At 38.5% G+C, this 20,222-nt stretch overlaps 5 protein-coding genes across 5 annotated transcripts; 2 read left to right on the top strand and 3 right to left on the bottom strand.

The window, feature by feature from the left end:
- The first annotated feature begins 338 nt into the window (after positions 1-338).
- LOC137739299 (COBRA-like protein 4) lies at positions 339-2,668 on the top strand. The gene is made up of 6 exons (XM_068478852.1): positions 339-390; positions 477-556; positions 744-1,200; positions 1,628-1,775; positions 1,866-2,146; positions 2,225-2,668. The coding sequence occupies exons 1-6, from the start codon at positions 339-341 to the stop codon at positions 2,506-2,508; spliced, it is 1,302 nt and encodes a 433-aa protein (XP_068334953.1). The 3' UTR covers positions 2,509-2,668.
- Positions 2,669-2,782: 114 nt separating this feature from the next.
- LOC137739298 (COBRA-like protein 1) lies at positions 2,783-5,909 on the bottom strand. Its single transcript, XM_068478851.1, has 6 exons — positions 5,655-5,909; positions 5,151-5,230; positions 4,151-4,607; positions 3,911-4,070; positions 3,535-3,812; positions 2,783-3,372 (listed from the first exon to the last, which is right to left on the bottom strand). Exons 1-6 carry the CDS (start codon positions 5,758-5,760, stop codon positions 3,083-3,085), a joined length of 1,371 nt encoding a protein of 456 aa, XP_068334952.1. The 5' UTR covers positions 5,761-5,909; the 3' UTR covers positions 2,783-3,082.
- A 2,971-nt stretch (positions 5,910-8,880) lies between these two features.
- Positions 8,881-11,918, top strand: LOC137739300 (uncharacterized). Its single transcript, XM_068478853.1, has 6 exons — positions 8,881-9,208; positions 9,580-9,961; positions 10,054-10,250; positions 10,923-11,067; positions 11,187-11,340; positions 11,584-11,918. Exons 1-6 carry the CDS (start codon positions 9,168-9,170, stop codon positions 11,607-11,609), a joined length of 945 nt encoding a protein of 314 aa, XP_068334954.1. The 5' UTR covers positions 8,881-9,167; the 3' UTR covers positions 11,610-11,918.
- A 129-nt stretch (positions 11,919-12,047) lies between these two features.
- Positions 12,048-14,035, bottom strand: LOC137739301 (uncharacterized). The gene is made up of 3 exons (XM_068478854.1): positions 13,578-14,035; positions 13,410-13,457; positions 12,048-13,310 (listed from the first exon to the last, which is right to left on the bottom strand). Exons 1-3 carry the CDS (start codon positions 13,929-13,931, stop codon positions 13,128-13,130), a joined length of 585 nt encoding a protein of 194 aa, XP_068334955.1. The 5' UTR covers positions 13,932-14,035; the 3' UTR covers positions 12,048-13,127.
- A 1,448-nt stretch (positions 14,036-15,483) lies between these two features.
- LOC137739384 (metalloendoproteinase 1-like) lies at positions 15,484-16,377 on the bottom strand. Its single transcript, XM_068478952.1, has one exon. It carries the CDS (start codon positions 16,375-16,377, stop codon positions 15,484-15,486), a length of 894 nt encoding a protein of 297 aa, XP_068335053.1.
- Between the last annotated feature and the right edge of the window lie 3,845 nt (positions 16,378-20,222).

Here is a 20,222-nt window from a genome sequence, read left to right as displayed (position 1 = left end):
TCAGCTGTAAATCAGGGACCGTTGAAATGATGTGCTCACTGCAAATATATTTAGAATGCCTAGCGAGCTAAAGCAGTTGCTTTTAGGACTTGGAAAGCCAAACAGAAGTCTCGAGAGATGAGAGAGACTGAGAGAATTGAACATGTAGTTCTAAGTATGCAACAACCATTAGGTAATTCATCTGTTCACAAAGCTAACAAAATTTTCCTTTGCACAATCCCTATCTTCCTTAAATGCATACACTTCCATTTCCCACTAAATGCTCCTGCTCATGGCTTAAGCTTACAATCCAAACTCAATCACCGCAAAGTTGATAATTAGGGTTTCGGACCGTGAAGATGAGAAGTTTGGTACCAGTTCTCTTCTTTCTTGCCATGTTTTCATGTGCTGGTAAAACTCTAACTCCTTAGACTACTACACATTGGATTGAAGAAAGAAAAATAATCACTTATTTGATGTTTTCTGATTTGATGAAGCTGCATATGATCCGTTGGATCCGAAAGGAAACATAACAGTAAAATGGGATATCATGTCTTGGACACCAGATGGTTATGTGGTGAGTATCACTTTTTTCCTATAATTAACTTGATTTCTCTCGTACTCGATATCCATTACTCGATCTCATTAGTTGAACGAATTTTACCTTCATCAGTTGTCTAAGAAAATTGTTCTAAGAAGATTTAGAGGGTGCATACAAAATGCATCAACAATGATCGATTACGCCTCTAATGAATTTGTTACAGGCGGTTGTTACCATGAACAATTTCCAAATGTACCGCCACATCATGAGCCCAGGGTGGACGTTAGGATGGATGTGGGCTAGAAAAGAAGTGATATGGGCGGCGGTGGGAGCTGAAGCCACGGAGCAAGGTGACTGCTCCTGGTTCAAGGGGAACATACCTCATTGTTGCAAGAAAACCCCCACCATTGTGGACTTGCTTCCTGGTACTCCTTACAACCAGCAATTCACAAATTGCTGCAAAGGTGGCGTGGTGTCTGCGTGGGGCCAAGATCCATCGACCGCGGTCTCATCCTTCCAGCTCAGTGTTGGATCAGCCGAAACTACAAACCGGACAGTCAGACTTCCTAAGAACTTCACGCTGCTAGGCCCCGGACCAGGGTACACCTGTGGCAGGGCAAGAGTTGTGCCTTCCACAATATTTTTGTCACCTGACCGACGCCGCAGGACTCAAGCTTTGAGTAAGTTCCTCTGTGTCACATGACTCAATTATTTGCGCAACATTTTGTTATAAATAGGCAAAAGTTAGAGAGATAATCTTTTGCTAGGGACAGGAGAGAAGCAAGTGCAAAATATCACATCGTTTAGTTTCGTAACTATGACACAAAAGATTGCAAGAAAAAGAGGAGGGAGGGATACTGATATTATTGCTTTCACTTCTTTTCTTTGTTGTGTATTGTAATCACACACAGAGTGCTCTTTATATAGAGCCACATCTGTGACAAACCAAAAAGTGAAAAGAGTGCTCTTTTTGAAAACTTCACATAACAACAATTATACTACTACGGGCATTCATTCTCACAATTTTGCAACACATTTTAGATTATTGGTTCATTTTGATTAGTATGTGACATGTCAAATGCATAACGGCTATCATATTTTATGCAGTGACATGGAACGTGACCTGCACATATTCACAACTTCTGGCCAAAAAGTACCCAAGCTGTTGTGTCTCTCTCTCGTCTTTTTACAATTCCACAGTCGTTCCTTGCCCTTCTTGCACTTGTGGTTGCCACGACAAGAGCAATTGCGTCCAGTAAGTCCTTGAACAAGTGATGATATATTGCCTAATCTGTGCAAAGATATATACATAAATCACATGTCAAAAATGTTGATTGTGTTGCAGAAGTGGTTCCAAAATTCTTAGCATGGTGGAAGATGACGCTACGAAGAAAGGCAATGTGCAGCCACTACTGCAGTGCACACGCCACATGTGTCCGGTGAGAGTGCACTGGCAAGTGATGCTGAATTACAAGGACTATTGGCGTGTGAAGGTGTCGATTACAAACTTCAACTATCGGATGAACTACACGCTTTGGACTCTGGTTATTCAGCATCCTAACTTCAACAATGTCACACAAGTTTTCAGCTTCGATTACAAGCCTCTCATTGCTTACGACTCCATAAGTGAGTTCCAATCGATTTCCTCCTCCACATTATAATTATTGTAGTCACAACCTAACGTAGCTGTCACGTTATATGCAGATGACACTGGCATGTTTTATGGCTTGAAGTTCTTCAATGACCACTTAATGGAAGCCGGGAAATTTGGGCACGTTCAGTCGGAGATGCTGCTTAAAAAGGACAAGAGCACCTTCACTTTGAGGGAGGGGTGGGCATTTCCTCGCAAAGTTTACTTCAATGGCGATGAGTGCCAGTTGCCTCCACCTGCTGTCTACCCGTTTCTTCCCAATTCTGCCCATGAAATTCTACTTTCCTTCTCAACGTTGATGTCGTCATTCACTTTCGTGTTCACAGCTCTTTGGTGATTTGGTTCCGTAGATTCCAGAATCGTGGTACGAATGATATTTTGCAGAGAGAATTGGAGCACGGGTGCTTAAATTTGAAGCATTCTTTGAAGAAGCAAACTTAACTTACTTGTATGTGTATCCTGTGAACAGAGAGACTGAATGAGTCTGGTATATGAATTTCTCTGTCCATATAAATGATAAGTACATGACTGGCAAATGAAATCTTTAAGTTAACGCAGAAATGCCATGATTTGGTTAATCTACGCGATCATACGACAGATTAGGTAAACAGTAACAACAGATAACAATACTCTGATCAGATTCAATTGCTCGTTTCGGATTTACAATCATGACTACATCATCTGGTAAACTCTACAACCAAAAGGGTCTGGCTACATGAATATTCATACAACACAACAGCCAGAAGCAGCCCATTTGACGACATCAACAGCACATTTGACGACATCAAATTTCACGTCGGAAGCACTTCACCAATACGCATCAGAACATCGAGTGGCTTCCAAAAATTCCCTTCTAAACTATAGTACTATACCCTTTGAAAATCATAGATTGGAACATTTTCGAGCTCAGGTTAAGCATAAGCATACATGACTGCAACGGTCGATAGAAATGTCATGATTAGAGTAAGTAGAGAGACATGCTGCTGGAAACCAGAATTTGGCAACCGTGGATAGGCATCCGGAGGTGGCATCACACAGTTATCACCATTGAAATAGACCCTTCGAGGGAACGCCCAACCCTTATCAAATGTGAATGCTTCACCCTTTTGGAAAAGCAGTTCTGACTGTACATTACCAAGAGGCCCAGATTGCATCAGAATATCATTGTAGAACGTAATTCCCCATAACATGGCAGTATCATCTGTTTGAAAGAAATCCAGATCAGAGATTCGTAACTTTCAATGTTATAAAGGACGAATAACATACGCAGGTATTTTAGAAAACCATACAAAACTTCAAGTTCTAGTCAAATCATGTGAGCAAAGAACATATGAAAAGTAATAAGAAGTAAGGGTTAACATACTAATTCTTCCATAAGGAGTCATCGACTTGTAGTTGTAGCTGAAAATCTGGGTCAGATTGTCAAAGTTTGGGTGTTGGACAACCAGGTTCCAATCCGAATAATTCATCCTGTAATTGAAGTTTGTAACTGTAATCTTCACTCGCCAGTATTGTACGTAGTTTTCCTTGACATGCCAGTGAACTCGGATTGGGCACATGTGATTAGTGCATCTAACTAGAGGCGTGTAGCTATTCTTGTTGGAGGCTGAGACAACTGAAGCCAAATGGGGGGAATCTGATCTGCAATTTCACAGAGAACATAAATGTCTTAACGAAAAAAAAATTAAAAGTAAAAGCTAAAAGAAGTTAAAAGAAACTGATTCCGGAAGAGAGCTCACTCTACACAGCTTCCTGGATGAGTTGCGTTACTTTGGCAGCCACATGAGCATGTTGCGCAGGGCACTACGTTTTCATTGTAGAAGGATGAGAGAGAGACACAACATGTAGGAGCTGCCTGAGCCAGGAATTGCGAATATATGCACGTCACATTCCATGTCACTGTCACGAACAAAGGGTAAGAACGACTGACAAATTTATTAGCGCAAACATTTATGTTTGAAAGGATTCATAACACTTACTCATAGCTTGAGTGACTCTCCTTTTATCTGGACTGATAAATTGAGTTGGTTTGACGACATTGGCCGGACCACAAGTATACCCAGGACCGGGTGTGTTAAGGGTGAAGTTTTTAGGAAGTCTGACGGTCTTGTTCGTGGTTCCTGCTTGACCAACACTTATTTGAAAAGACGCTGCAGCATTTACTGGATCTTGCACCCATGAACTAAGTACTCCTCCTTTGCAACAATTTGTGTATTGTTGATTGTAAGGAGTTCCGGGCAATAGATCAACAATAGTAGGAGTCTTCTCACAGCAGTAGGGAATTGTTGTTCTGAATTTTGAACAATCCCCTTGATCTGTGGCTTCTCCTCCCACCATGTTCCATATAATCTCCTTCTTTGCCCATGTCCACCCTAGCAACCATCCTGGTGCCTGAATGTGCCGATACTTTTGGAAGTTAAAAAGTGTAACAGAGGCCTGTGTATTCATTCAAAGAGAACACTGATTAGATATTCACTCAATTCAACTGTTGGGGAAAGGTAAAACAAACCCATGTTATATGCTGCTGTCAACAGCTAATCGAGATTTGTTTCACTAAAGCAAAAGTGGAACGTCTAAATTTGAGTGCAACTTGTGATTCAGTTTTTAATCTTGAGGGGACCAAGACTTGATACTCATACTAGTGACTAAGTTCCATAGTTTCATTCCTGAAGATCTCGGAGTAGGAATGACATTGCGAGTGACAGAAAGTACCAAAGGACCTCAATACCAGACTACGAAAAATAACTGAACTAGAGTCACTATACAGACTATGTAGTTTGTGCAATCAAAAATCCAAATGGAAGCATGAAGTAAAGATGATGTTCAGTGTCAGGCTACTGATCGATGCTTAAAGAACTTCGACAAGCAGCTCTTGTTATTCCTCAGAAATTCATTGCACGTATATTTCTTCGTACGCAATGATTTTACACATTCCGTGCAACTAATGTAAAAAACAAACACTTCTCAGATAATACTTACAACATAGCCATCAGTAGTCCAGCTTAAGATATCCCATTTGATGGTGATATTTCCGTTCGGGTCGAGTGGATCATACGCTTCTGGCAACACACAAGCAAAACAATGAACAATGTGATGATTCGAATCAATAAAAAACCATGTAAAACAATAATTTCAGAGCCTTGTTTGCCACAGTTTCTTCTGTTAAAATTCAAAAAGTTCGAATTCATCCCGAAACACAAGAACTTCATAACGAAATACAATTTTTCCATAAAAAAAAACCCATCTGATAAAACAAATTAAATTATAAATAAATAAATAAAAAATCATCCTCGTATGTAACAGTGAAAACCCAAAACCCCAAAGCTGCCAAAACCTCACAAACAATGAAGAAATAAGACACATTAGGCCAAGAAAACCCACCAAGCAAATTAAAGATTCAAACTTTGAAGAAATCACAAATCACCAGCTTAAAAAATTCAAACTTTGAAAGAAAAAAAAGACCGAGTCCGAGCATATATATACCTGTAGCAATGAAGGTGCTTGTGCAAGAAAGCACAAAGACGAGCAAGGTGGCGAAACTGACGAATTTCGGGACTGATCGAATCATGGGCAGGAAGAGAAACCCCATTTCCGGCAATTAGATTTTGTTCTGATCAGAATGTTTGCGTTCTAATTTGTCTTGGGTGCCGCAAAGTTTCTTGCGGTTTGGTCAGAGGTGGTGGCACAGGTTTCGTTTCCGAAGCAGAGAAAATAAGGAGTGAGGAGAGAGAGAGAGAGAGAGAGAGAGAGGAGGGAGAACGCGGTAGCGTGTGCGATACTGATCACTTTGCAAGTCTGCTAAGACAGTTTAAAAGAGTAAATTTTTAATTAACTAATTTTATTCTAATTTGGAAGTCTTTGGTTTCTTAACTAACTTGTTTTATTCTAGTGTATGATAGGTTACTAATTAAATTATCATAGTTAATTCAATATATAAATTAACTCAACTTATTTTATAATTTAGTATCTATCAGTGTAAAATAAACACAAAATTTCAACGATTAAATTCTTATTGTCGAATCGTTACCCTCATTTATTCGGCATATATCACATACTAGACATGATAAAAAATTTCAAAAACTATGTGTTATGCTGAGAGCCTAAGAATTCATTTTACAAGTTCTTCAAAAAAAAAAAAAAAGAATTCATTTTACAATAATTATTAATTTGTGGGTTGTTTTCTGCTAATAATTATTTTATAGAATGGGTTAAAAAAGATTAATTGACTGTTTCAAAGTAAATAAAGTCGTTGACAGTTGTGATGATCACAAATCAAAATCAAAGGTCTGGCTATTCGTATTTGGCATCTTCTCCAGCACAAAAATATGAAATCGGCAGCTTCTTAGACTTCTAGTAGTTACTTGGTTTGGAACTTAGTATTTTGTACAATTTTGTTTTGTCAGATTTTAGAAGACTTCTAGTGGTTACTATGATTTGGAACGAATTTCAGGGCCTTATTTTAAATGGCGCGTCTTAAATTTAATTCATAACACTGGTGCATCACAAAATAATGACCAGAAAAAGCTAAAACATCTCTGCAAATCTTCTCGACCCATAAAAATGAACTGTCATAATGAAGCCACTAATTGATCATCTTTGAAAAAAATTGTATGATAGTAATAGACCTTATTGAAATACTAAGGGCAAAAGATTGGATTCATGCATTCTTATTTTATGGTTTTAATAAAATATTTCTGTGGGTAATAAGTTAGGGGGATAAAGTCAAGTCCCGAGATTTATTATTTTTATTCCAACATTTACAAACACCTTGTCCAAATAGCACCATTTTTCTTTTTATTTGTGTATGAAATGTGTATGGTACTAGAAGAAGGGTAATGCTAAGGCAGCTAAAATTTTAAATTGAACTTTGGAAATTAAATAATGTGATTGTTGATGATTAGATTGTTACTTAAGTGTCGATTAATTTGCTTATTCTTAGTAGTAAAACATCATTTAATTTACAAATTTAGTTTAAAATTATGGTCTACCTAACATTATCGAGGATAAAATACAGGAAACAACCAGCTCATATGCCACGCGTAGACGCCAATAGACATTCCTAAAATCCAGTTTTCAACATATATATTTGTAATTTATTGACGTGGTCGTAGTCAACCAATATAGTTCGGCTACATATTTTCTCTCTACTGCCCAACCTACCCTAGTTCTTAAAACTAATTTTAAAATAAAAATAAAAAAATTAGGCCCCACCCCCCTCAGTCCCACCACACGCCCATAACCATGGCCTCACTGGCACCTCCTTTCCCAGCCTAACCTCCCCCGCAACCAACCGCCGCCAGCCCACACCCAACCCTGCCACCGTCATCGTCTCCAGCCCCATATATTATGTTTGTCATAAAATTACACCAGTGAGCACTGAATTCTACTTTTTTTTTTCTTATGTGGAAAAGTTCTGACATCCCCGTCAGCATTAATGTGGGTTCCAAGCTAGTGAGATCATCACTTAATGGTCAAACAAATAGATTAAAGGTAAAATATGAAGGTTGCAATCAAACCTAATTGAAATTTCACGGGTCATAATGCACTCGTCACAAAACAAATCTACTTTGAAGTTGGCTTATTCGCTCAACCAATTGTCGGAATGCGCACAAGATGTCGTAAGGGCCCAATATCTCAAAAGCACCTTTGTCTAAAGCTTCGTACGAGACTTCATATCCAAAACGCAGTTGGCTTCCGCAGCATGCATGCAGGGGCTCGCTTATTATGTTAAGGCCCAATGGAATCAACCCAACTGGGCTATCTGGCTGTTCAATTGTAGCAAACCAAGCCCGGACCAAATTTATTGCGGGCCCTATTTACATGCAGCCCACTGACGAGAGCTGGTCCAGCGCCACGCGGTACATGAAGAAATATGCACTCTCACAAACAAATGGTCAAGATGAAGGATCCATTCTGATCCAACGGGTGCACGCGGAGTCATTGTTACGCGCCGCACTTGAATTAGTAAGGCTGATCAATGCTGACAAGACATCTCAAATTTTTGAGCCAACAAATTTAAAGGAATTGTTTTTTTTATTTTTTTATTTTTTTTAAGGAGAACAACCGGTTTCCACACGATTATCCATCATTTCCAAGGGCCGAAAATTTACAGAAGTATTTTAGTCTCTTCTGATCACAAATCTGATTTCCACACTAGCATCGGATTTTGAACCCGAGACCTCCGGTTATTGTTATTGACACTCAATTGGTTGCATGCAATGATTTTGTGCACAAAATGTGGAAATGAATCGGTCTTTAATTCTTAAAAAAGATTCAGTCTTTGAATTCTAGATTGCAATTCATGAAATTATAAAATCCGAAATTATAAATCAGTTGCATACGATTAAAACGGATGACCTATGAGGCTAGATTTAATGATCCTTAAATTAACAATCGAGTTTAAATGATTTGTTTACTTGATAGATCGGTTCAAATTGACCTAAATCTAAATCAACCCATTTACAGGTCTAGATGACGATCGTATAGTTAATTGTTAGTTGGAATATTAAAGAGTAACGATATTCACATACTTTTTTTCTATATTTGTGTATTTATATTTTTTATTCATTCGATCCAACGATTTAAACTAAAATAAAAATCAAATATGTATGCGCCCACTCTAAGTATTCAAAGAGCCGAAAAAAGAAGAGCCTTCTTAACATTTTTCTTTTGATTTTGGTCAAAAACAAGCTCCTGACCCGCGTTGAGCCGACGTAAACAGAAGAAGAGTCAGCAGGTTGACTTTGCTCCAATTCCCCCTCCTGCAACTCCAAGCATTCAAATTCTCCCAAATCCAAAATCCAAAATCCAAATTCGAGAAGAAAACTCCTTCCATTTCCACGCGCTAATCGCTCCAACAAAACTCGGTACCCGTTTTGCAAAACGCATCCCGCTTCCCAGAATCTTGGGGCCCTTTTCGGATTCGGAAACAAGATGCGTTCTTGATTCGCCAGTCGCCGCCTTCCTCCTTTCTCTCTTCGATTTTGAGCGACGTCCATGGCAGTTTCCATTGGCAACACCGAGATTAATTGGGACAAGTATGTTATTTACTTCGATCAATTTCAATTTTTGTTCATTAGTTGAGAAATATCCCATTTGTTATCGTTTCGTTTATGAACGCAAATTATTGAATTTTATGCTTCCTTTAATAATGCTATGAAATTCAATTAGTTAAAGAATTCGAAACCCAATCCGAAACCCATAATTTATATGTAATGGTTGAGTGCTCAAACTATTGAATTTGTGTGCTTCACTGAATTTTGACAATAATGCCATGAAGTCTTCAATTAGTTAAAGAATTCGAAACCAAATCCGAAACCCGTAATTTATATATATATATATATATGTGTGTGTGTGTTGGTTGAGTGCTCAAATGAGTGAATTTTGTGGTTTATTGGATTTTATGCAGGCTTGATAAGACTAAATTTTATGTGGTTGGAGCTGGCTTGTTTACAGGGGTCACAGTGGCACTGTACCCAGTTTCCGTGGTGAAAACCCGCCTACAAGTTGCTTCCATAGATGCTCTAGAGAGAGATGCATTGTCTGTGGCCAAAGGCATTTGGAAAGCAGATGGTATTCCTGGTTTGTACAGAGGGTTTGGCACCGTGATTACCGGTGCAGTTCCTGCCCGGATTATATTTCTCAGTGCTTTAGAGGCCACCAAGGTGGCTGCTTTCAAGATGGTTCAACCCTTAAAGTTATCTGAGGCTACAGAGGCAGCTTTTGCTAATGGAGTAGCCGGAATGACTGCCTCGCTTTTCGCTCAGTCTGTCTTTGTGCCCATTGACGTGGTAAATTATTTTATAGGATCTATCAGTTTCATTTGAGTACTTTTGTAGTTAGGGGTTTGAGATGGTAATTTTGAGTAATGGATTTTCTTTAGATTAGTCAAAGGCTGATGGTGCAAGGTTATTCGGGCCATTCAAAGTACACCGGAGGGCTGGATGTTGCTCGTAAGGTGATAAAGTCGGATGGCATACGCGGACTTTATAGAGGGTTGGGACTTTCTGTTATGACTTACTCTCCATCTAGCGCTGTATGGTGGGCTAGTTATGGTTCAAGCCAGCGCTTAATCTGGAGGTGAGAAATGGTAATTTGTTGTCTATTAACTCTGGTTGTGCTTATTCTTAAACTAGGTCACCTAATTGATAATTCTTTAATCAGTAAATTTTATATCTTTCAAATGAATGTCAGCAATACATAACTTTAAGATTTTTGGTTGAACATTCGATTTTTCTGTTTACAAGGGCATGAAAAGTTGGGAGGTGTATCAGTTTAATATTGATTTTAGATGGTCTCTGGTTTGAGTGTGTTAGTGGAACATATTAGTTATGTTAAGAAGTAATGGTTTAGATTCATTTGTGTTTTGTGCAAATTATCTCCAGATCAAGAAATTGGTTATTGGAGAATAGGTACCCATCTGGTACCTGTTGTACTTGTTGTTCTTGGTAATGAAAACCCTTATCGCTTCTGTCAAAAAGAAGTAATGAGTTGTTGGATGTAATCATCAATACTGCGACTTTGTCAATTGTTAGGTTGTTTAGCAATTCTAAAGTCCATCAAGCCAATGAATATCGATAATTAGGTTAATGAACTTTGTTCCGCTTAGATAAAGTTATAAGGTGAAGGAGTTTAGGTGATTCAAATACCCTTTTGTCAACAGTTTATCTTTGTTGCGTGACAATATCTCTCTCTCTCTCTCTCTCTCTCTCTCTCTCTCTCTCTCTCATATTATCTTTGTTTATTAAGCAGTTTCTTAGGCCATGGAATTGGCTCTGAAGAAGCTGTTCCGAGTGTGGGGAATATAGTGTTGGTTCAAGCTGCTGGAGGAATTATTGCGGGTGCAACAGCATCCTGCATAACAACCCCATTGGATACCATCAAGACACGACTGCAGGTATTCATATAACCAGTTCATGTACCTGGTTACTTTGCTAGCTTGCAGCTTGCTCATCTTCATTTGACCAAGTTATTGATAATCCGTGTTTTTAATAAAACTTTGTCGCTGCAATGTAGACGATGGGACATGACAAGAGACCTACTGCAAGAGAAGTTGTTAAGAACTTGATTAGAGATGATGGCTGGCAAGGTTTCTACAGAGGGCTAGGTCCAAGATTCTTCAGCATGTCTGCCTGGGGAACTTCGATGATATTGGCTTATGAATATCTGAGTACGAACTCTTACCCATTACGCTTCTTTGTTATATATTTTGGGTCCTCTTCTCTTGATATTTCTGTCGCCTCATGTTTACCCAACTTCGAGGTTCAATCTACTTTTAAAGTCCTATCTCAAAATCCATAGATACAGAAATAATAAATTCCTGCTGTTCAACTTCTCAAGCAATAATCATCGGACTTGCGAATACCCGAAATTAATAACTGATTTCTATTTTGTTGTTTCCTTGTACTTTCAGAGCGCTTGTGTGCAAAAGATGAATAGGTGCCATTCCTTGTGCAGCCAAAACCTTTTCTTCTTGCCGTGGAGCGACTGTGCAAAGACGGAAAATTTGGTTATGAAACAAACTGGTACCGGACATTTTTGATTGGGAAATTTGATCCCGAGACATCTTAAAATGCATTAGTTACTAACCTTTGGAAAGGTCCTCAGAATTCTTTCAAGAATTTTTCTGATAGATAGTTGTGATATCGTTTCTATAAAAATTGAATTGAATTCATTTGAATAGTAGCAAGTGTACCTTTACCCTGAGCAGGGAATTTCAACTTATTAATACAAAAGTTCATTTAATAATTTCGTTCTTCTATATTCTTCTCTATAGAACATCAAATTCATTCGCCCGATTGAACTAACGACAATTATTACTCGTTTAAACATGAAGATGTTGAGAAATTTACTCGTTAACGACAATAATTAACCTCTGATTGGCTTCTCCAAAACAGCTGAGAAGAAAAAAGCTCATCTCCAAGCTTAGCAGTCTTGGGAGCTACCCCGAGTACCCTCCATAGCAATGGCTTGTAACCTAACCTCTTAAAACTCATCCAAATACAACTTCATGTCCTCCTTGTGACAGAAGCATCTGTCTATCCAGTGAAGACCCTTCGGCCAAAGGACGCGTTCCCAATCAAACAACGTAAACTGAAGGATTTCAGCTCCGATCCAGCCTTCCAAGAACAAAGTGGAATGGATAATGTTGAGGGTATTGTCGAAGAAAGGCAGCCTCGAGCCGATCTTCCTCTTAGGCGATTATCTCATTAAAAGGAGCCCCTATGTTTAAGGTACTAGAGGGAATGGTAATGTTCTTTTCCCTCATGATACAGCAAACGTTCCCATGGTCGGGCTAAAGTCCAGGCCGATTCTTATCTCCCCCGGCTTTAAGCTTAGAACTTCGTCAATGGTGAACTCTGCTGATTCAGACTCATTCGTTGGATTGTCCCAGGCATGTTTCCAAAAAGGCCTGAGCATTTGAAGAAGCCTCTTTGGGTCGTGGTTTCTTTCGAAACAAGACAAGAGTAGTCTTCTTCTTGGCAATGGATCACACCATGAACTAAAAGCTTCTGAGCTATTTCCGAATCACCTGGGCACATGCCGTGGATCATTCAACCTCGAAGCTGTTGACTTGAAGAGTGAAGTTCGATTTCTCTTATTTTTCTACTGAGTTTTCGATCTTCCCTAGGTGCCTAGCATACTTTATAGGCAGTTTACTTTTAACCCAAGAGACCCCTAAAACAAAATTTCAAGGTTTCTGTGTCGAAAATTATGTATCAACCACTAAAACAAAGAAAGAATTACGAAAACAAAAAGACGTTGATCATTTAACTTCTTCAATACCTTCTACAACGGTGCTGAAGAAATGAGAATATCATTGACCAATTTGTCACTGATAGAACAAAGTCATGCACGCCATTTCGAACCTGCGTGCAAAAGATGGGCACACTACACGATCATAACCAACTGGCCTAACCGACATGTTTGCTACCGAAATAGTACTCAGTACCTCTTTTAATTGCAAACATGCGTCTCATCTTCTTCACCTTCACCTTCACCATCCTCCTCCATATCATCATCATCGTCTCTGGTTGCCGCTGCATATTCTTCAAGCGACGCGGAGGGGAACAAGTCCCCCGCTTTGCCTCCTTTCTCGCCTGCAGCTTTCGCTACACCCGCAGATTTTCCAGCATTCATCTGTTCAAGCACAATTCGAGGTTACAAATTACGCAACTTTTCATTCACAATCCAACACAAGAATCCCAAAACCAAATGTGCTTAAATTCGAGAACATACCGCACGCAACAGACTCCTCCTATCTCTTTCTCTTGCATTTTTGATCGCCTGCGCATCACAAATTCATAAGACAAAACAAACCCATCAAATTTTGCCAATTTTCGAACCGAAAACCAATTCAAAACTGAAAATTTTGCAAAAAAATAAAATAAAATAAAAGAACCAAACCTCTTGAAGCTTCTTCTGCTCAGCCTCCACTTCCGCGAGGTCTTTTCCGACGATTTGCTCGACACGGCAGCAGCACTTGGCACAAGCACCTTGTTCCTTGGCGCAAGCAGCGCAGAGCTTATGGTGGGACTGCCGGACGGCTCGTTTGGTACAGCGTTGGCACTTGGCGGGCTCCGTCAGGGTCTTGTACTTTCCGTAACGGCGCTTCCACTCGATCTGTTCCTTGCAGCGTTGGCAGACCCCCGTGATATCCGACAGCGGCCGGAACCGGCCTCCGACCTCGGTTTCGTTGATCTTGACGCCGAGGTTGGGCTTCCATGCGAATTTGTTTTGGTGCCGACCGCCGTTCATCATGGTTCCGTACGATTTTCAAAGATTCAAACTTTGCGTTTTTGTGAAAACAGAGCAAAAGAAAGTCTATAGGGTATTTGGAGAAGACTGACGGAGAAGATTAACCCGATTTGAAAATGGGTTTTTCTGACCCGTGTTTGATTTGGATGTGGGTTGCTTGGCATGCGATTGGTCTTGTGATTGGCTTGATTTGATACGGTAAATTTGGCCCTTGGGGAATGTAGACACCAACTAGCCTAAAGAGCTTGAGAAAAGTAAGAGGTTTATTTGACAATTGGGTTTTGGGTTGGAACTGCGAAAGACAGTGCCCGAACCTTTACGCTTTTGTACGTGTCAAAGTTTATTCGACAAGAAATTTTACTATTTTAGGACCGTTATAGTTATGGTTGCTGCTCTGGAGTTTTGGTCGTCGGCTGCCATGTTATCAGGTCACTGCCTTTCTTGACCTTCCAGCACTAGACAAGCGTTGGCCCCTATACATGGTCATATAGCTTTGCATATTCCATAAAATCTACGCAAAATTTGATTTACTAATAACAATATTAATCACATCTCATACAAAACACTTATGTTGATAAACAATATGTTATAAATTAGGAGATGAGAAACAGCACAACTTAGAAAAATGACCAACGATTACCATGGTATTTTTTGGGTAAATATTTAATCACAAATTAACCCATAAAATGTAGTTACCTAGCTAGTTTAAGGAACAGCTTGGTAATACACACATATATATATATATATATATATATATAATATTTTACTATCATTAAAGAGAGGGGGAAGGGAGAGAGTTCGAAACCTAATCTTGTTCTATCGTTGATAAGAGATTTCTCTATGAACAATACAAATCGGAGTTTGAAGAAGGGGAAGAAGTCCTTGACCCGCAACGGATAGAGGAGGATTTATTCAATCACATAGTTTAGGCTCCTAGAATATGGTGCCCTTGGCACATTCTATTTGATTGTATCAAAAGGCCCAATGAATTGGAATTTCCTTATTGGGTTAGTTCATTTTGGGGCAAGCGGATCATTTGTGATGAAGAAGATGGGTTTTAAGAGAATGATTCAGAGTTCTTGTAGAGTGGAACCTTTACAATAATTTAAGGGAGAAAATGTATCAAACCAGGACACATTGATAGTATGTAGTTATCTAGTTATTGACCAAAAAGAAAGTACCTCGTGACCAATTTAGATGCTCTTTCACATTTTATTATAATTAGGAAATTTAATTTGGGGAACGAATCCCCTCTTGAGCTTAGGAGGCTGAGCCTCCTGAGCAAATCACACGGGCCGATAGATTTTGATCAAACGGCTACAATTATTATAACTTTTAAAAAGGCTTCTTATTTGTAGTCGTTGGATCAAAATCCAACGGCCTGTGTGATTTGCTCATGAGGCTCAATCTTCTAAGCTTAGGGATCCGTTCCCTTTAATTTGAGCCTATTAATAATCTTTCGACTCAACTTGAAAATTTGTCCTACAAACTTATTAATTATTTGAGCCCATCAAATATATCGTTGTCATGTAAAATCCAATTTTGCATGGTTCCTCTACGGCTGCAGTTGGTACAAAGCTTTTATCCCTGCAATATCATCACTGTGCAACGCCCTTCTAGTCTTCCCAGCACCAACGTAGGCGTACATAATGGCATCAGACAATGTACTGTGCTGAAGTCCAAGAACATGCCCTAATTCGTGCGTAGCCACCCACACCAGGTCGTACTGGTTCTTACTTGGAGGCCTGAAGCTCCAATTCTCATCTCCATCCAAGTGCAGCCTTCCATCCGTGGGAGCAAAAGCATGCGCCAAAACCTTACCGGCCCCGTCAAATGGGCTCCCATCTCCATGATCGCGGCGTTGAAAGCTAATCAAAATGTCAGCTGGTGAACTCGGCACTAACTGTTGAAACGTAAAGTTGGTAACTTCAGCCCATAGATCAAATGCTTGCCGACATGCCATCGATAATGCATATGGCGCAGCGGGATTTTTGGCTCCGGCGTTGAATTTGTAGGTAAGATTACGCTTTGTAGGTGGCCATTTCCTGTTTCCTTCGAAGACTGTGTAATGAGAACCCGTACGAACACCATGTGTACGTTGTTCCGTTGCATTTAGGTTGACAAAATTATCAGACACACCACACCTCGGAGTGCTTATTAGGTCAACCGTACCGGAATCAAGCTTTCCTGTGACATTCAGATGATATGTTTTTTGAAATTTTTTCAGTGCAGTTTCCAAAACCTCATCAACCTCAAAGCTGCTGATAAAATTTCTGGAGTTTTTTGGAACACTGTCGGTTAGGTATCCGAAGGTCCCCAGGTAGCTTCTAAGCTCGTCGAGCCCTATTGTCTTTCCCTCTTCCTTTTGAATTGACTGAACTGTGAAGGCATGAATTGCTAGAAAGGAAAGTAACGCTCCCAGTAGATTACAAATAATATTTGTGGCCATTTGTCTCTCAGAAAATACTACTCACACTACACCACAAACCATTTTTTATAGCGGCCCATAAATGTTATAGAAAGTGCTCCATAGCATTTTCTCCAATGCTATATTAGGCGATTACACTTTCTAATTTCTATAGCATTTTTTCAACTTCTGTAGAAAAATATTTGTCATGAAATGTTTTTTTATAGCATTTATTGAATTCTATAAGATATCATCCATAGCATTTTTCAAATAACCACCCTTTATAGCATTTAAAAATGGCACTTTTATACAATCCATAACATCTAGCAGCATATAGAAAACATCTATAGCAGTGAATTTTTTGGTGATTATGTTATTGAAATCAATTTTTAGTAAAAATCAAAGTGGATTCTGGAAAAGCACTTGAAGTACTTTTGAACCCAAAAACAATTTCACCAAAAGCGCTTTCAATCATTTTAAAAACACTTTCAAATGAGCACATAATCTACTATTTCTCCAAAATCAATAAGACCTGAGCTGCTAAGACTTCTCTCATGGCAAAGAGAAAGGTCAAATGTATTAACTAAAGATAAGATTAATACTAAAAAAATATTATCTTTAATGTTTTTCTTTTTGAAGACCAACTCAAGTATCTATAAGATATCACAACATCTTAAAGATACTTTCCTATTGCATCTAACGAATGACTCACATTATCCAACTAGACGTTAACACATAGCATGGCAATCCTACACACATGGCCAACTAGCCCCTATAAATGTTCTATTTTCACCAAATTTTAATAAGTTTTTGTTACGCAATAAGGCTCTAAACTCTTCTTCTTCTTTTTTTTCTTCTTTTTTTCTCTAGAGGAACTGACTTAGCATCAAAGATCAGTGACCAAACCCCGCTACTACATGGGTGTGTGACTTTGGTCTTTGATCAAAGTTGTTTAATTGTTTTGTAGGTACAAATTCGCCAAGATAGAAGACGACAGATTTATACTACCAAAAATTGGTGCTTTTATTGAGAGCTTGATTCAAATATCGAAGAAGCGCTCACCATCTTTTTTCGAATGTGCCCCTCTTTGATTTTCTCACATGCTCGTAGTCCTTGAATTTTTTTATTAATTCCTGGAAAAAAAAAAAGAACATGGCTGGAAATTCAAAACTAGCTACAACGAACAGTACTTTCTACGTGCCATGGTCTTCACCCACGCGGTGGACCATGGAGCAACGACGACTGCCACCACCACCATGGACCACCGCAGCAGCCCAAACCAGAAGGCTACTGCTCAAATTTTGTCCATATTGTCCACCACACTTCCACCACCAGTGGAGATGCTCATCGCTAGGAGTAGAACATCCAAGTTCTATTAGATATGTTTTGATTTAAATTTAAATGAAAACTTGGGGTTTCATGAGTGTAGTGTTTTAAGAAAATTTCGAGTTTCTATGACACTTATTCGATTCAAATTTATGACTTCAAGTACATGGGTATCTGCAAGCAAACTCAATATATATTGAACAATAATATATACAGTAGGTAAATAAACGTAGGTTTGCAGGCCAGTCTCCATAGTCATGCTGTCTAGTATTCTTAAAGGTCCATGTTGATAAGAGCGCAAGTACACCATACACCCAAGAATGGACTATGGAGAGTCAGTACCGTGCTATTATTGGATTAGGTATATGATCCAATGACATCAATGACGGATCCATATAGGGACCTGGGAGGTCCCGGGACCCTTCGAAAGCTCGAAGAAACACTTGTGATCAACCTTTGAGACCCTCCAACAATTTGGGCAGGTGCAGAGGGATAGATTTGTTAAGGGGCCTGGGTGGTTCTAGCACCACTGGAAGCCGAGATAAATTTCTATGAGGACCTCCGAGGATCACCCAAGTTTGGGCATATATGGTGGAGGAGAAGAGGAGCGGAGCTGCAGAGTGTTCTGGTATTCTGCAAACCAGAAAGAGGAAAGAAGACTACTTTTTATTCAAATGACTTGGGAAAACGGTGCGCTTGATGTATGGTTTGAAAAAACCTTCTAAGTAAAACGGCGCGTCGATACAACGTTCTTTAATATATAGTTTTTGTAATTTTTTATTAAACAAAATGGTTCAACTTTCAAACAGAGTTAGAAGTTTTCCAATTCCATATCTAACTCCTAATTGGCTAATCCCATTCTCCATTCACCTCCCCACCCACTAGCACAACCCCAGTCTCATCCTCTGTCTTCACAAACTAAGTAGTTCAATTCCAATTTTAGATAATTTCAATTATATTCTGGATATTTTCGTTCTAGTTTGCAATAAATCTATAATGACACATTTTCTAGTATGAAACTTCGTCATGGACAAATTTAGTTTTTGTAGTTTATATTTTCGTCTAATATTTTTTTGAACTTTTATATTGAGACCACTCAATCTTAAAATCCTACATCTGCCATTGGGTGCAATGGAGAGGCTTGTTGCCTTCATGGATGTGTAAGCAGCAGTGGAGAGGACATTTTTCGCTATAAATATCATTGAGGGTCTACTCCGCAACAAAATAGGAGATCAATAGTTCCGTGGATAGGACATTTTTCACTATAATTTTTTTTATCTTTATTATTGGGACCCCCTGAGTCTAAAATCCTGGATCCATCACTGAATGGCATAACATATTATGAGCAGCCTGGAGAGCCATAAAATGTGTCATTGGCGGCACAGAGAGTCCATGACCCACACCATGGTGGCCCGGAGAGTCCATGGTTCATTAGTGGCATGAAAGCCCATTTACCTTAGAACAAACTACGCCTTATTCCCTTAGAATAAATTTGTGATCTACTCACAACATCAAAGGTAAAATCGTTATCTAGAGCATATATTTTATGTGTCGCCTTCCTATTACATGTGGTTAATTTGTGTCTTTAAAATTGTTATGCCATCCATGAATTACATATTATTACAAATTTTTATAAATATTAACTACTAAAGGTTTAGTGTTGGTAGCATTTACTGAACGTTTAAATCATAAATTTTATCAAATCGTCGATGTTTTTGTAACTTGCTGGTTTTCTCTTATATTTAAAGTTCAGCGAGTCTCGAAACATATATGAAGATTAAAACAATGTCAGTTTAGTTATAAATAAACACCATATCAACAGAAAGACTAAAGTACAAGATCAATCTTATATAATTGATTTTTTTTCCTAAACCAATTGAGGAGATATATACCCTCAAATGTTGTTGCCAATATTATTAATGACAACCAAGGGTATTTATTTTTTTATTTTAGTAAAAGATATATTTTAGGAAACTTTCATGAAAAGAGTTTGGACTAAGTTTATCTTAATAAAAAAACTATGATATAACTTTATTTAATGAAAAAGACTTAAATTTTAATAAAAATGACAAAAAACTTAAATTTTAATGAAAAGACATAATTTTAATATTTAAAAATAAAAATAAAAACTGACGTGTGGACCTGCGTGCCCCTCACACAAACTGTTTATGAAACTTACTACATTGTTTATAAAACTTAATGGTACTACACTATTTATGAAACTTACTACACTGTTTATAAAACTTACTACACTATTTATGACACTTACTGGGCTGTTTATGAAACTTAACAGTACTACACTGTTTATAAAATTTAACGATACGACACTGTTTATGAAACTTTCTACAATGTTTATAAAACTTAACGGTAAATGCTCGTCCCAGATTTTCAAGTTCTTTCACGAGAATGCAATAAAAAGATTTTAAATAAAAAAAATAAATAAAAATAAATAAATAAACCATGATAGAGATCAACGTCCATGCCGTTAAAGTCATGTATGGCTAATAGCTCAATATCATTACTAGGAAAATGGGTGATGAGTCCAATGATGTTGCCCCACC

Source organism: Pyrus communis, chromosome 7, assembly GCF_963583255.1.
Source record: "Pyrus communis chromosome 7, drPyrComm1.1, whole genome shotgun sequence".
NCBI lineage: Eukaryota > Viridiplantae > Streptophyta > Magnoliopsida > Rosales > Rosaceae > Pyrus > Pyrus communis.
The sequence above is the reverse complement of the archived record's forward strand: the minus strand, read 5'-3'. Positions and strand labels throughout refer to the sequence as shown.

What these genes read in the sequence shown, in the direction of transcription:
- LOC137739298 (XM_068478851.1), bottom strand. Translation starts at nt 5,760, where the DNA reads ATGGGGTTTCTCTTCCTGCCCATGATTCGATCAGTCCCGAAATTCGTC. An exon ending in GGACTACTGATGGCTATGTT is followed by an intron (nt 4,608 to 5,150) that starts GTAAGTATTATC and finishes ATGAATACACAG; the next exon opens with GCCTCTGTTACACTTTTTAA. An exon ending in GACTCCTTATGGAAGAATTA is followed by an intron (nt 3,373 to 3,534) that starts GTATGTTAACCC and finishes TCTTTCAAACAG; the next exon opens with ATGATACTGCCATGTTATGG.
- LOC137739301 (XM_068478854.1), bottom strand. Translation starts at nt 13,931, where the DNA reads ATGATGAACGGCGGTCGGCACCAAAACAAATTCGCATGGAAGCCCAAC. An exon ending in AGCAGAAGAAGCTTCAAGAG is followed by an intron (nt 13,458 to 13,577) that starts GTTTGGTTCTTT and finishes TGTGATGCGCAG; the next exon opens with GCGATCAAAAATGCAAGAGA. An exon ending in GGAGGAGTCTGTTGCGTGCG is followed by an intron (nt 13,311 to 13,409) that starts GTATGTTCTCGA and finishes GTGCTTGAACAG; the next exon opens with ATGAATGCTGGAAAATCTGC.
- LOC137739299 (XM_068478852.1), top strand. Translation starts at nt 339, where the DNA reads ATGAGAAGTTTGGTACCAGTTCTCTTCTTTCTTGCCATGTTTTCATGT. An exon ending in GGACACCAGATGGTTATGTG is followed by an intron (nt 557 to 743) that starts GTGAGTATCACT and finishes AATTTGTTACAG; the next exon opens with GCGGTTGTTACCATGAACAA. An exon ending in CCGCAGGACTCAAGCTTTGA is followed by an intron (nt 1,201 to 1,627) that starts GTAAGTTCCTCT and finishes TATTTTATGCAG; the next exon opens with TGACATGGAACGTGACCTGC.
- LOC137739300 (XM_068478853.1), top strand. Translation starts at nt 9,168, where the DNA reads ATGGCAGTTTCCATTGGCAACACCGAGATTAATTGGGACAA. An exon ending in ACCGAGATTAATTGGGACAA is followed by an intron (nt 9,209 to 9,579) that starts GTATGTTATTTA and finishes GATTTTATGCAG; the next exon opens with GCTTGATAAGACTAAATTTT. An exon ending in CCATCAAGACACGACTGCAG is followed by an intron (nt 11,068 to 11,186) that starts GTATTCATATAA and finishes GCTGCAATGTAG; the next exon opens with ACGATGGGACATGACAAGAG.
- LOC137739384 (XM_068478952.1), bottom strand. Translation starts at nt 16,377, where the DNA reads ATGGCCACAAATATTATTTGTAATCTACTGGGAGCGTTACTTTCCTTT.